The 15,325-nt window shown below is 36.8% G+C and overlaps 2 protein-coding genes and 1 long non-coding RNA gene across 3 annotated transcripts in view; all 3 read left to right on the top strand.

The window, feature by feature from the left end:
• odad2 (outer dynein arm docking complex subunit 2) overlaps positions 1-437 on the top strand; it is a 67,686-nt gene extending 67,249 nt beyond the window's left edge. Inside the window, exon 21 of the mRNA XM_089122097.1 lies at positions 287-437. Within this exon, the coding sequence (XP_088978223.1) occupies positions 287-326 (40 nt within the window). The 3' untranslated portion in view covers positions 327-437. The remainder of the gene's footprint in view (positions 1-286) is intronic.
• Positions 438-6,767: 6,330 nt separating this feature from the next.
• On the top strand, positions 6,768-9,456 carry LOC120461864 (uncharacterized). The gene is made up of 4 exons (XR_005618261.2): positions 6,768-7,471; positions 7,634-7,717; positions 7,946-8,055; positions 8,312-9,456. It is a non-coding gene; the product is annotated as an uncharacterized LOC120461864 (long non-coding RNA).
• A 1,364-nt stretch (positions 9,457-10,820) lies between these two features.
• The window catches only part of mkxa (mohawk homeobox a), a 29,664-nt gene continuing 25,159 nt past the window's right edge, over positions 10,821-15,325 (top strand). Inside the window, exons 1-3 of the mRNA XM_039661323.2 lie at positions 10,821-11,057; positions 11,707-11,987; positions 14,607-14,766. Of these exons, the coding sequence (XP_039517257.1) occupies positions 11,812-11,987; positions 14,607-14,766 (336 nt within the window). The 5' untranslated portion in view covers positions 10,821-11,057; positions 11,707-11,811. The remainder of the gene's footprint in view (positions 11,058-11,706; positions 11,988-14,606; positions 14,767-15,325) is intronic.

The raw sequence follows: 15,325 nt of genomic DNA, 5'->3' as shown, positions 1-15,325 counted from the left end.
GACTAAATTTGGATAAAAACGTGCGGATGGAAACATACAGTAGCTATTACCACCAGATCCTCCTGTAAACCCTCATGACAAAAGAGAATCTCAGAAACCGATCCGTACTTCAATGGTTCAAGTCTTACCTGTCATGTAGGTTCGTTGGGTTGTCATGTCACAACATCTAGCCACTGGGTTGCCTCAGGCCTTAGTGCATGGACCACTTCTCTTCTTCATCTGCATGTCATCACTAGGATCTGTCATTCAGAAACATGCTTTTTCCTGTCACTACCTCTCATTCCAGCCAGATGATACAACAGCTGCTCACATCTCAGCCTCCCTGACAGACAATTCTTGCTGGATGAAGGACCATCACCTTCAACTCAACCTTCCAAAGACAGAAGTGCTTGTGGTCCCAGCCAAGCCAACACTTCATTACAACTTCATTACAACCATTCAGCTTGGTTTGTCAACCATAACTCCATCCAGAACAGCTAGTTGTGATTAATGATCAGTTAAATTTCAAAGACCACATTTGCTTGAAGTCCTGCAGGTTTGCCTTATACAACATTAGAAAGATCAGGCCCTTTCTACAACTCCTTGTCCGGGCTCTTGTTCCAGCATTTTTGCTCTCTTGGCAGGCCTTCCTGCATGCACTGTCAAACCTCTGCAACGGATCCAGAATGCTACAGCAAGAGTGGTTTTTAAGAAGCCGAAGAGAGCACATGCCACACCTCTCTTCATCAATGTGCACTGGTTGCCAGTTGCCGCTCTCATCAAATTCAAGGCACTGATGTTTGCCCACAGAACAACCACTGGCTCTGCTGCACCCCTATACCAAAACTCACTACTTCAGACCTTTGTTTCCAACAGAAGCGTGCACTGTGCCTTGTGGTGCCATCCCAAACTTTAAAGGTGATTTCCTCAATGTTTCAATTTTTTTGCAACCTCAGATTCCAGATATTGTCCTATCCTAACAAACCAAATCAATGGAAATCTTATTTATTCAGCTTTCAGATGATGTATAAATCTCAATCTCAACCTGTGGTCCTGTGGTAACATATTGCTGTCCCATTGTGGGTTCGATTTCTTATTGCTCTCCTCATTTGTTAGTCGCTTTGGATAAAAGCGTTTGCTAAATGATTGAATGTGCATGTTTCTCGCATTAATCTGGGTACTATATGGTCCTCAATGGATCAATAAACCACAAACCAATCAAGTGTCTTGCACCAGTTTTCTTTAGAATAACTTGAAACAGCCTGTATTATAGATCCATACTACTAAAGAATGCTAAAGAATGAAGGCCGCTATGTAATAATTCTTTGAAACACAATAATTCTAATTCCAACATGACATCATGACTTTTGCGTAAACATACACGCCACTTTTAAGTCAAGTGGCGTGTTATCTATACGCATTTTGAGCTATCCGCGTGAATGTGTGTATGTCTACGCCGTTACATGTCCAAGTGATTCCGCGTGTATGTACACGCCGTTAAATGTCTGATCGAAATGAAGTAAAATGTAAATCTACATCTGGGGAGCGATATTTTTTCCCTAGGATGGTAGGGGAAGTCTCAAAAATGCTATTAACCCCAGTGATGGGCAGGTTTAGGGACGGGGTTGGGTAAACAATATATATATATATATATATATATACATATATATATATAATATATATTTATACAGTAATGTAACGTTAAGTCAACGGTGTTCATAAACACGTTGAAAAGAGATCATGCGTGTTGATAGCGTGCCAAAAATGGAAATACGAATTGGCGCGTCATACACACGCCATTTCATCAGTCTGCTAATTCAAATCTTTTATTTTTTATTGCACAATTCAATGTTTTAATATGACAAATGATTGATTAAACAACTTCTTTACTATCTCTCAGCTTCTCTCTCCAATCGGTTGCACTTGTTACTCTCATCTTTCTCGAATCGCATTGCTCAACCCAGAGGTGAGGGTAGGATTTAGCACTCGTAAAAATCATAAAAAAAAGACCTAACTTTACGTTTGATAGCGTTCATAAAGGGCATAAATACACACAAATGATGCATCAATATATACTGTAGAGCTGTGGACTCTATATAACAAAATTATTGAAATAAACCCATTAAATGTAGAATTGTATTCTACTGGGTTTCTTATATTATATAATTATAGAAAAAATTATGATAGCAACCAGCTATACTACTGTATACCTACCTCACACACACACACTAAGCACTAGGACGTGCATAAGATCTAGAGCAGCACAGACCTTCTCCTTTCTAGGTTCTAAACCGACCTAGGAGGCTTGTGGCTTTGGACCAAGAATTATATTATCCTTGACTTTTCATCAGGATGTGTTCATCAAGCTCTCAGCACCCAACATGGGTGAGAGAAAGAGAGAGGAGGTCGAGACCGAGACGGAAAAAGACAGACAGAGGGAGTACAGCAGCAGGCCAACTGCTGATGATTATCAGATTTTTTTCTGCTCATATAGTGTGTTCGAGACAGTGTAATGGGAGCTTTTTGCTTTGGATTTTTACACAGCAGGAGAAGGTGGTGGTAACTGATCGGACCAGATATGTCAGACTGCTGCCAATCATCCTTATGTGCCACGATCTTTTATGGTTTTTACATATTTGATGTACTGCCGCTAGTTGCTCATAATGCTATCTGTAAATCACATAATGGCACCATGTCTAAATGCGCTCTATGTAATATTATATCGAAAGTTCCTTTGTTCTCCTGAAATCGAAAAAACTCTGCTTTGTCAGCATGCACACATGGCTTCTTAATATGAGGTCACGAAGCGTCCAACCTCAATACACCAACCACACGAATAAGCAGCCACTTCAAAAAAGCAACAGTATTACCTCTAAAAACAGTGCAACCTGAAAAGATAACAGCGTGCCAAAACACAGAGCCAAGCGACCCAGTAGATTACTAAACAAAACACGACACGCATACTTCACAGGCATTGATGTATTTTAGGAAACCGTCTTTAAAAGAAAAACACTGCTTGAGAAAGAAAGGAAAGGTGGGGGGAAAATCAACCAACAGCTCAACTCACAATTATTCTTCAAGACATTGTGTTTGCCAGCATGAAAGACACTAATGCCATTCAGGTAATGGCCTCAAGTATGTGTGGAAAAGCTGGTGAGAGTGTACATACTGTGACTTGTGCCAAGGTCATTTGAAAAACACTGATTGAATCACTTTTAACAATCTCTAATGGGTGTAATTGTTCAACAGTTTATATTTTCCACAAGGCCCAATGATTTAAACAAATCTTGTCTGTGGCTTTCTTTAAGTGGCCCCAACAGCGCAACATTCAATGGCTGCTCAGCTCCTATTTAAGGCTTGTGGCCGGTGTGAAAATGTTGGTTTAAATGAGGGACAGACTGTATTAATGATACCAGAAAAGGGATTTTGAGATTCTAATGAAAAGGTAATGTCAGGAAATTAAAACTACGGCAAAAAAAAAAACAAAAAAAAAACCTACCTGCATTTACTTTAAGCCAGTTTTATTACTCTCAAATTTGCCATGTTGAATTTGCCATTTTGAAACATGGATGCATCTTGTTTGCATGGCACTACCACACGGTCACACGCTGAAAGCTTCAGCGGTGTGGAATTTCTTCAAGTTTGTCATCAAACTTCTGTCTATCCTGTAAACCAAGTTTGGGTTAGCTCTTCATAAACACTTAATTGTTTTATGCAGATGCTGTTGCGGCAGCTCAGCAAATAAAACACAAGTATGTTGCTCCAATAGAAAAAGAAATAAAATAGTAATGAAGAACACTTGCTTTGCTCATGGGTTTAGTAAAGGTTTTCTGTCAGATTTTTGTTTTGCAAGCCAAACAAGTAAATTCACACTAAAGATTCAGTCCCACTTTATATTACGTATATCTTTACTTCTACATTAATAATAATAATAATAATAAATAGTTTAGTACAATGAACTTATCTTTTCTTGAGGTGAGAAGGGTTTAAAGTAGGAACAGCTTTGGTTGTACGGTTAGGTTTAAGAGGGGGTTAAGGTAAGCAGGGTCGTTCCTAGGGCCCTGTGCTTTAAGGGGGCCGAATGGACCGAAAGCAAACCCCGGAAATTGCGAATGGATTGACGGGGAACCAATCCACTTCCAGCTACCCTCTACCCTTCAACCCCCTAACTCACACTTGACTTGGGACGGCCCTGCGTGTACCCTAAGGGAAGGGACAACAGTATAATTGCAGATGGAATTACAGAACTTGATTACAGATATAAATACATGCAGGTATTTTTTTATATAGCCTAAGGACATTGTAAAAATGTATATTAAGTGCATTATATCAAATTAATCATTTAATTCCATTACAATAACCCACTGAAAATGTACATAGACGTGTTAAGCTGTTTAGCAACAACACGGTACAAATAAACCAAGATCTTAAATAAGACACTTGGTCTGGCAGACACCCAAAACACCAAGGCAGTTTACTGGTGAAGTGCACTTAAGGGTCATTACACTTTCAGCAAGGCTTCACAGAGCATATTATCTCTCTCTGACCACACCTTTAAGCAGTGGGCATCCCACAGAATGAAGTACACCACAAAGTGATCCCAGCTAACAGGGAACGTTCTTAGAACTTTGGCTAACATTCCCTAGAGGTTTGGTTAATGTTTTAAATAAAACATTTGAATGCAATGTTTTAAGAATGTTTTAAGGATGTTTTCTCATTTCAAATAATGTTCCTATAAGGTTAAATGTAAACTAAGATATAACATTTTCACTGTAACATTTTGAGGATGTTTTGGGAATGTTGCTGAGATAACAGATTAAACAATGTTCTCAATAAAACATTAGCACAATATCTCATAATAACAGAGGAGGAACATTATCAAATCAACGTTCGCAAAATGTTTTGAGGATATTATTTAGTCCTGAGATGATGGAATGTTTTTATAAAATGTTCTTGTAATGTGACGTGTTAACAAAACTAGAACATTGTCACTGTAACATGTTGAGGATGTTTTGGGAATGTTGTTGAGATAACAGATATTAGAATGTTATCAATAAAACATTGGTACAATGTCCCATAAAAACAAAGGAGGAACATTATCAAATCAACGCTCGCAAAATGTTATGAGGATATCATTGAGGCCTGAGATGACTGAATGTTTTTTATAAAATGTTCTTGTAATGCGACATGTTAAGAAAACTAGAACGTTTTAAATTTAACATTTTGAGGATGTTAATGAGGTAAAGGTTTGTAGAATGATCTCTTATAGAACATTGAAACAATGTTCCATAATAACAGAGGAGGAACATTATCAGGTTAACGTTCGCAAAATGTTTTGAGGATACTATTTAGTCCTGAGATGACGGAATGTTTTTTATAAAATGTTCTTGTAATGTGACATGTTAACAAAACTAGAACATTTTTACTGTAACATGTTGAGGATGTTTTCGGAATGTTGTTGAGATAACAGATATTACAATGTTCTCAATAAAACATTGGTACAATGTCCCATAAAAACATAGGAATAACATTATCAAATCAACGTTCGCAAATGTTATGAGGATGAGGCCTGAGATGATGGAATGTTTTTTATAAAACGTTCTTGTAATGTGACGTGTTTAACAAAACTAGAACATTTTAAATTTAACATTTTGAGGATGTTGATGAGGTAAAGGTTTGAAGAATGATCTTTTATAAAACATTGAAACAATGTCCCATAATAACAGAGGAGGAACATAATCAAATTAACGTTCGCAAAATGTTTTGAGGATATTATTTAGTCCTGAGATGATGGAATGTTTTTTATAAAATGTTCTTGTAATGTGACTTGTTAACAAAACTAGAACATTTTCACTGTAACATGTTGAGGATGTTTTCGGAATGTTGTTGAGATAACAGACATTACAATGTTCTCAATAAAACATTGGTACAATGTCCCATAAAAACATAGGAATAACATTATCAAATCAACTTTCGCAAAATGTTATGAGGATATCATTGAGGCCTGAGTTGATGGAATGTTTTTTTATAAAATGTTCTTGTAATGTGACGTGTTTAACAAAACTAGAACGTTTTAAATTTAACATTTTAAGGATGTTGATGAGGTAAAGGTTTGTAGAATGATCTTTTATAAAACATTGAAACAATGTCCCATAAAAACATAGGAATAACATTATCAAATCAACGTTCGTAAAATGTTCTGAGGATATTATTTAGTCCTGAGATGATGGAATGTTTTTATAAAATGTTCTTGTAATGTGACGTGTTAACAAAACTAGAACATTTTCACTGTAACATGTTGAGGATGTTTTCGGAATGTTGTTGAGATGACAGACATTACAATGTTCTCAATAAAACATTGGTACAATGTCCCATAAAAACGGAGGAGGAACATTATCAAATCAACGTTCGCAAAATGTTATGAGGATATCATTGAGGCCTGATATGATGGAATGTTTTTTGATAAAATGTTTGTAATGTGACGTGTTTAAACATTAACACTGTAACATGTTAAGGATGTTTTGGGAATGTTGTTGAGATAACAGATATTTTAACGTTCTCAATAAAACACTGAAACAATGTTCCATAATAACAGAGGAGGAACATTATCAAATCAACGTTCGAAAAATGTTTTGAGGATATCATTGAGGCCTGAGATGATGGAATGTTTTTATAAAACATTCTTGTAATGTGACGTGTTAACAAAACTAGAATGTTTTAAATGTAACATTTTGAGGATGTTGATGAGGTAAAAGTTTATAGAATGATCTTTCATAAAATATTAAATGTAGGCCTACCATAATAACAGAGGAAGAACATAATCAAATTAACGTTCGCAAAATGTTTTGAGGATATTATTTAGTCCTGAGATGATAAAATGTTTTTAATAAAACATTCCTTTAAATTGACTTTTTAACAAACATTTTGCATGATACATTTTGAGGATTTTTTGTCGAAATGTTGTTATCTTTTATAAATCATTGGCACAATAACAAAGGAGGAACATTATCAAAGCAACATTCATCAAATGTTTTGTGGACATTTACCTGAGATGACAAAATCTCATAATATATGTTAACAAAAGCTCATAAAATTGTAAGGATATTTTAAGGAAGCTGTTTAGGTAACAGATTGTAGAATTATTTTAACCTATAGAATAATGGCATAATTTTCCATAATGAAAGAGGAACATTGTCAAAACAGCATACGGTAAAGTGTTTTGAGGATATATTAGGCTACTCTGAAATGAACTGTTGCGACAAATGCGTTTACAAGAGATGAGAAGTTGATTGGAGGTCGCTGTAGATCGACGTTTAAAACCACCAATCACAGCGCGATGTTCCCATGACGTAAGAACATTTGAACTCGACAAACAGCGCAAATAAAGCAACGTTTCTGTTGAAGAAATCGGCGCAGAATGTCCGTTGTCTAAATTGGCGACACATTGGCCCAAAACAACAGAACTCCTGGTCAACGGAACTCTTTCACAACTGTAAGTTTTTGTGTGTATTTTTTCAGTTTACATAGCTTTCTCTTATCCTTGATGTCTTTCAGTATTAGACCTAACTTTCTACTTTCTTAGAATTGTATGACAGTCGCATTAAATCTGAGTGTATGCTACTTTTGAATAACAGCTAGATTTGTTTTAATGCAGACTCCAAACGGACTGTTTCAAGATGATTAACTTACCGATGACACAATAAAGTCTCCATTTACAACCAAGGTAGCCAAGATGCCGGTATGTGTTCTATGCATACGAATACTGTATTTTTACTTAAAAGTGATCTTAATGTCTTTTGAAAGTAAAAGTTAATAATAATTCAGTAATTCATATAACGTTAGAGGTTAACGTTAATGAATTGGAAAGAGCGTTTCTCAAGGCTTCAGGTTTATATAACATTCTTCTTTCAGATGAATACTATCTGAGTTATATTTAAAAAAATGTCCTGACTCTTCTGACTTTTAGAATGGCAGTGAATGGCCGTCTATCAAGGCGCATCCATCCATGATAAAAGTAATCCACCACATGACTCTGGCGGGGGACTCTATAAAGCCCTTTTAAAGCGAAGCATTTGTGTAAGAAAAATATCCATTTTTAAAACTTTATTGTATTAAGATATTGGATACATGGATTAAGTATGTTTTAAATTACAGAAACAAAAAAGATACTCATAATTTATCATATTTATACTTTCAATAAATTAGTCTTTACATAATTTCTGACTGCTAATTAGGCTGGCTAATTTTGAAAGTTTTCAATGTCAATATTGCTTGTGATCTTAATGTATGTGTATTCTTTATGTTTACACTTTTGCATGATCTTCTTTTTTAGGCTATGAGGAAAAACTCTACTGTGCACACAGAGAACAGAGCTCAATGCTAACTGGGGGAGCAGCTGGACAACTAGAAGAGAGAATAGTAGAACACTATTATTAATACAGATTCCTGGATTATTTTTCTGCAAGAACCAAAACAAGCAAAGACTGATGATGAGTGCTCTGAGCAAACACCGCAGTCAAGACGCATGAGTGACTTTACTGAGTTCTTCATGTAATGTTGGGCATTTACTGTACGCAGAACTTCTAATAATTTATGTGGATGCCATTTAAACCTGTTAGATTTTGATGTTTTAGTTTTGAGATTAATAAAATGTTATGCTTTAACAATGTTATAGCTAATCATTTTTGAGGGGTTTTAAGAGAACATTTTGGGAACAAAAATAAACTTCCGCTAAAAACTTTATAAGAAAGTTAGGGGATAATGTTTTAAAAATGTTATGATTAAACCTTTATAGAAGGTCATCACAAAACATTTTCAGAGTGTTCTTAGCGAATGTTATGCCATCTTTTAAGAGAACATTCTGGGAACAAAAAGAAAACTACCCGCTGAAAATGATATAAGAACGTCAGGGAATAATTTTCTAACAATGTTAGCATTTAACATATTTAGAATGTTTTTAGAGAATGTTATTAGAACTTTTAAGAGAACATTCTGGGAACAAAAAGAAAACTACCCGCTGAAAGTGTTATAAAAACATTAGGGAGTAATGTTCTAACAATGTTAGCAATAAACATATTTAAAATGTTTTTAGACAATGTTATTAGAACTTTTAAGAGAACATTTTAGGAACCAAAAAAAAACTACCCGCTGAAAATGTTATAAAAACATTAGGGAATAATGTTCTAACAATGTTAGCAATAAACATATTTAAAATGTTTTTAGACAATGTTATTAGAACTTTTAAGAGAACATTCTGGGAACAAAAAGAAAACTACCCGCTGAAAATGTTATAAGAACGTCAGGAAATAATGTTCTAACAATGTTAGCATTTAACATATTTAGAATGTTTTTAGAGAATGTTATTAGAACTTTTAAGAGAACATTTTAGGAACCAAAAGAAAACTACCCGCTGAAAACATTATTAGAACACTGCATGGTAATGTTCTCAGAACATTTTTAGAACAAAAAAATCCTAGCTGGGATGTGACTACCTGCCCAAGGGCATGTGGTTACCCCGGAGATGCCACTGTTGGAGTAAACCTGTGGGCACCCACATGTGGTAAGCTCCGATAGACTGTAAGAGAAAGGACATCATTACAGTGGCTGTTAGTTGTCGGGCAGCACTGTCTTCAATTGCATTCACGAGGTGAGTGAGTCACCCTGCTGATGTCCGGGAGAGTTTGTTCATTAAATAGGTAAAAATACACCCAAATAAAAGGAACGCGCCAATTATACAGGGCGTAAGGAGCGCTATGTGCCTCCAAGTTTAGTCACTTCACCTCCAAACACTACCCTGGATAAACCCGAAAGACACAGTCAATGACATTCAATGCGACGTGTAAGTCGTGTAATTTGGGAAAATGAGAGGGTAACCGATTCACATCGATGCTCGCGAGGGAACTCACGCGAGCAGCGTTTCCTCAGCACGCTAGGTCTCCCGATTAAGCATCGCACATGGCGTTGATATAATTAATTTGTTTGTATATTGGTTTATAGAGGTTCTTAAGCGAACTGGAATAGAATTAATTGTAGACCTCTAACCATGTTTGGGAAAGAATTAGGTTGTTCAATCAAGTGATTCCGCTCTCAAAATGTTAAGACAATAAAAATGAGGTCTCGAGGGATTTTCTGTCCTAGAGCGGTAAGCATTTTTGGTGAACGAAAGGAACCCAAACTTCCGCAAGTTCTTTCGTTATTACAGGGAATAAACCAAATATATCATTAAACGATATCATGTGATTTTAGGTATATAATGCAGCCCTATGATATGAACTAGAAATTAGCTTACATCAATACATTTTAATTTAATTTTTAAATATTTTATAAGTTTGCAAGCGTTCCAATTGCTATAGAAAACGCCTTTTATTTAGTGGGGCAGAATGTGACAGCCTGTTAATGTAGCCTACTTGACATTAATTTGAAAATTGTATAGAATAGTTGTTTTCTAAACTGACTGTATTGTATCAGTAATAACAGGCTATAATATGCCTAATATATGACAATAAACGAGTACAGACCATATGTCATCTATAAGCCTAATAAATTCGTGGTAGGCTTGTGCTTCGATCTGTCCTCTCCCCATCTAATTGACTTATTTCTCCACTTGACTACTATGTATCCATTCATCTGTCTCATCTCAAAATTGTGACTGTTTTGAACATCATATGCTGAGGTGAAGCTGCTTCTGATGAACTGCATCCAATCACCAGCTCTGGCTGATATTAGTAACTCAATACAGCTGTCATGCAGTCGGGTGATGGACGCGTTCCAGACGTGAACCCACATAAGGGAATATACACTGTTGCACTGGCTGACTGTCTCCCGGTAGCCTCCCCCTGCAGGCCGGCGAAACCGGCATAAAACAATCCCTGTATGTTCGCCGTCTGAGCCGCCAGCTGGGAAACACGAGATGAGTCCTGTATTCATGTTCCCGGGCGCGCTTGAATAAAGCACAGAGGCGAAAGCGGTTCGTGTGGTTTGCGCACAGGATTTTAGAGCGGAGAACATGTGAGAGAGGAATGGGAAACTGGAAACTGGATTACACTTTACAGAAAGACGCAGAAGAAGGGAACGTTAAGGTACGTTCATTCAGCCTACTGTTTTCAGTTATGACTTGTAAATGTTTTCACTGTCGCGTCACAGTCTTTACAAAATACGTGACAGCGATGATTCGTAAAGTTTGGTTTATTTCCATCGCTCTCAATGGATTGCAAGGACCACAAATGTTGACTTTTTATCCTACATCGTTTCCTTTCCATAGGAATGTAGCCTAAATAAATGTAAACATGCACAAGTGCGGTTACAACGCTTTTATCACATCATTAGTAAAATACAAACATATCTATAGCTACATCTAAAATGTACAGACACATTTTGTTATTCATGCCTATGAAATGCGCTAATAACCTACCGGTCAACGCAACATTGTATACATTCCAGTGTCAAACACGCACCATTCATTCTGAACGGATTAAATGTAGCCTAATGCAAGTTTGCATAAACTGTACAGAAGTTTCTACAATTCCGTCAATATCCCTCAATCGAGCCTGTCTCAGACTCACGCGCTTAATGCGTTTTGCGTGTTTTATTTTGGCTGAGGGGATCTTTAGGCTATTTTAAATGAAATGTAATGTAGTCTTCACCTACCGAAAATTATGTTTACAAATGTATGTTTGGGTCAACCCAGGAATATAGCGTAGACAAGTGACCTTTTATTCTGTTTCACAGGATTTTGTCAAGGCGCAGCGGCTCCGTTGAGTAGGACATCCCCACGGCGGCCAAGGCGCTTTCTGCGGACTGACACAGGGGGAAAGAAGGACTTATATACCAAAGATGAACACAATTGTGTTTAATAAGTTAAGTAGCCAAGTTTTATTCGAAGAGAAGGCGAATGAGGTGGAAAGAAGCAGTCGAAATTATTTAGAGGTGATAGATGGACAGCATCAGGACCTGCACTCCAGCAGCCCCGTCATCAAAGACAGCTCAGCCATCCGGCACAGGAGATCCGGGTATGTCAGAGACTTCAGTGTCGTTTGTAAAATGTACTGCAGGTTCATGAACATGCTTATACATAAGCTTGCACGTACAATACTGCAAAGGAATGATTTCAAATATGCACTGTAAAATATTTGAATCATGTTTCAATTAAGCATCTTGTTTCCATCCTTTTATCTCGATTTTCTTAAAGGGATAGTTAACCCAAAAATAAAATATTTTGTCACCATTTAATGTTACCCCAATGTTATTCCAGACCTGTAAGAGTTTCTTTGCTCTGTTGAACACAAATGAAGACATTATGAAGAATGTGTTAGTGACCAGACATTTGACAGTATTTGACTTCTATCTTTTCCCCATGGCTTTCCCGTCAACTGTCTGGTTACTAAAATTCCTCAAAATATCTTCTTTTGTGTTCAACAGAACAAAGAGACTCTTGCAGTTTTTGGAACAACATGGGGCTGAATAAATGATGTCAAATTTGTTAATTGTGAGGTTTACTATCCCTTTAAGTCATTCGAAATAGTCCTTCTAATAACCATCAACAGGTGTTCACATTAGCACCCCTTTGACTTTTTTCTTTTCTTTTTTTACTTTGACGTTTTAAAAATTAGTAGTTTTTTTGTGGGGGGTGGGGGGGGGGGTGGGGTTAGATAACTGCTTTACGCATTATTTATTTTTCATGACGGAATAATTAGCCTTATTATGGTAAGATACTTAGCACATTAACACATAAACGAAAGCTGTATGTCATATGTGGTAATTTAACGCTGTTAATGCTTTTAACCGCGTGACAGCACATAGAACCGTATTAAAGATAAACATCAAGTTGTTCAATTTTAAGGCCAGCGGCAGTGGCTCGTCCAACTGTTTGACTTTTCATAGACTTTTTTGTTTTCTTTCCATAGATTTTGCGCTCAGTTGTGGTTAGAGAGCATCTGGTTTGAATTCACAGCCTGTTCGCCGACTTCTTATCTAGGATACGTTGAGGTTTGAAAAAGAGAATAGCAGGAAATTAATATTCACAATTCATTTAAGTCGCTGTCGATGGTGCTGAATTAGCAGGGGCTTGTCGTTCGGGTACACGAGGTCATTCGTGTTCGGTAGCAAATTTAAAACACGTACGGGTCTGGTTCTAATAAATAAACATTTCCTTCAACTGTATGTGTGGTCCAGTCAATCACGAATATTTTTGTAGTGAGGGCGCAAGAAGAAACCATGTCATCTTTGCCCTCCGAACTCATCGCGTTCAGCCTCACCGCCCTAAGCTGTTTACCTCAACCTGTTTTTTATTTGCAGACAACACAGTGCTTCATTATACGACTGCGATACACAGCAACACCGAAGCTAAATGTGATGTCTTGTGAAAAAAACTTGTGCAAACATCCTCCGCTGCGGGTGCGTCTGGCTCGCGCTTATTGAAGGTCCGTTTGCGCGAGTAAGCGGAGCCAATAGGATAACACTACAGCCGCTCTGCTCGCCTCAAGGGGAATATCACTGCTAATGAAAATTATTAATATAAACACAGAGGTGTGTGTCGCCGATATCGAGAACAGGGGCGAAAAAAACTTCTTTAGGTTGTTAATACAGATCTGGGTTACAAGGAAAATATTTTCTGAACATGAACCTCGGAGCGTTGGGGGAAAATATGTTAAATGTGCAGTCAGGTTTTTGGAAGATAACATGGTGATATAGCAGCGCCATACTGACATCTACAGGTTTAAATAACCAGCTTCTGTTCACTCTTGAAAACAAAGGTTCCGATTAGAAGAAAAACACACTAACAGCCAGATGCCACAGGAGAACATTTTAAAGTTCCACAAAGAACATTTTAATCTCTGGTTTGAGGAAACGCCTTTGCACCACTTCTTACAGGAACCCTGTCCCAGGACACCAACATCCTGATCTGAAGAACCTGTATTGTCATTTAAAAAAAAAAAAATGTCTTTACAGCAATACGGTTTTTAATTAAAACCCTCTTTATGCACAGAACTATTAAAGAAAGTTTGTGATGTACATAGCTTGCGTCATGCTGTGGATGTTGGATTACATGCAATTATTTAAGTGCATCATCTTTGTGTTTTGCAGCCAGACTGTAAACTGAATCTGAGTGAAAATCATTCACTGGGAGAGTTAATTATAGCATGCTTCTCATTTCACTGCGTATGACCGTAAATTAGGTCCTCATGTAAGACTATTAACTCTTGTGACATTTTTTACACATATTTTCAATTTTACTTTTTGCATCTCCCATATATAGACTTGTAACGTTAAATAGAAGTTGTAAAACTTCAGTCTGCTCACTGCATGCTGTTATGTTACCTTTAGATATAGATGGTTGTAATTTCATATTGATCATCAAAATAATAATAATAATAATATAATACAAGATAATAATAAAAAAGGGGTTTAATTTATTCAGTTAATTTTTGTTACTATTTTTATATTGCTTTATAGATTTCTTTCCTGTCATTTCCTGACAATAAAACAGAAGTCAGTAAGAACGAAAATACCATTCTTTCTGTGGAAAATATGTAATCAATCAATCCTATGGAATTTCTCCACATGAGTGCCCATTCTGAAGTCTTACATAATTGTCATGAGATTTAGGTAGCCTTGTTTATTTTCCACAGGTCTCGTCAGAACCCAGGAAAGGTACGGCATAAACGGCAAGCTCTCCAGGACATGGCCCGGCCTTTAAAACAGTGGCTCTACAAACACCGGGACAATCCTTACCCCACTAAAACAGAGAAAATCCTTCTCGCGCTTGGCTCGCAAATGACACTTGTGCAGGTGAGTAAGTTCATTTTCCACAAGCTTTCCATAAGCGTGCTACCAAGAGCTACTGGTTCTTGACAGAAGGATTATTAAAATGACAGTTTTCTTTTTCCAATAAGACGAAGGTGCAGGTGTTCATTCCAAACACAAGCTGCAAGCAAATTCAGGTTTACTCTAGAAAAAATGTTCTTCTTTTTTATTGTTTAGCCAATATATATATTTAAATTTAGAGACGCATGACTTGTGTTTAACTCTTCACATATGCGTTTTCCAGTTTGTGTCGGTTTCTGTGTACATATCTGTCTCAGTCTGTGTCTCTGTATATACACATGAAGACATAAACATGTTCTCTAAATTTGTTAAGAATTGGCTCAGCCTGGAGATGCTATCCTGGATGACCCTAAAATTTTTTTTTTTTTATCTGGTTCTAATAATCATGAAAAGGAGCCATTTGTTTAAAAAAAATGTGAGCAGACGGCACAGCAATATGGAAAAAAGTGGCTGCACGTTCCGCACATGCATGTATTTCATATATTTGTAATCACTTTCGAATGCGTGCTTTTCGCTTTCAGAT

The sequence above is a fragment of the Pimephales promelas genome, chromosome 17, assembly GCF_988280905.1.
Source record: "Pimephales promelas chromosome 17, fPimPro1.hap1.1, whole genome shotgun sequence".
Classification (NCBI taxonomy): domain Eukaryota; kingdom Metazoa; phylum Chordata; class Actinopteri; order Cypriniformes; family Leuciscidae; genus Pimephales; species Pimephales promelas.
The sequence above is the reverse complement of the archived record's forward strand: the minus strand, read 5'-3'. Positions and strand labels throughout refer to the sequence as shown.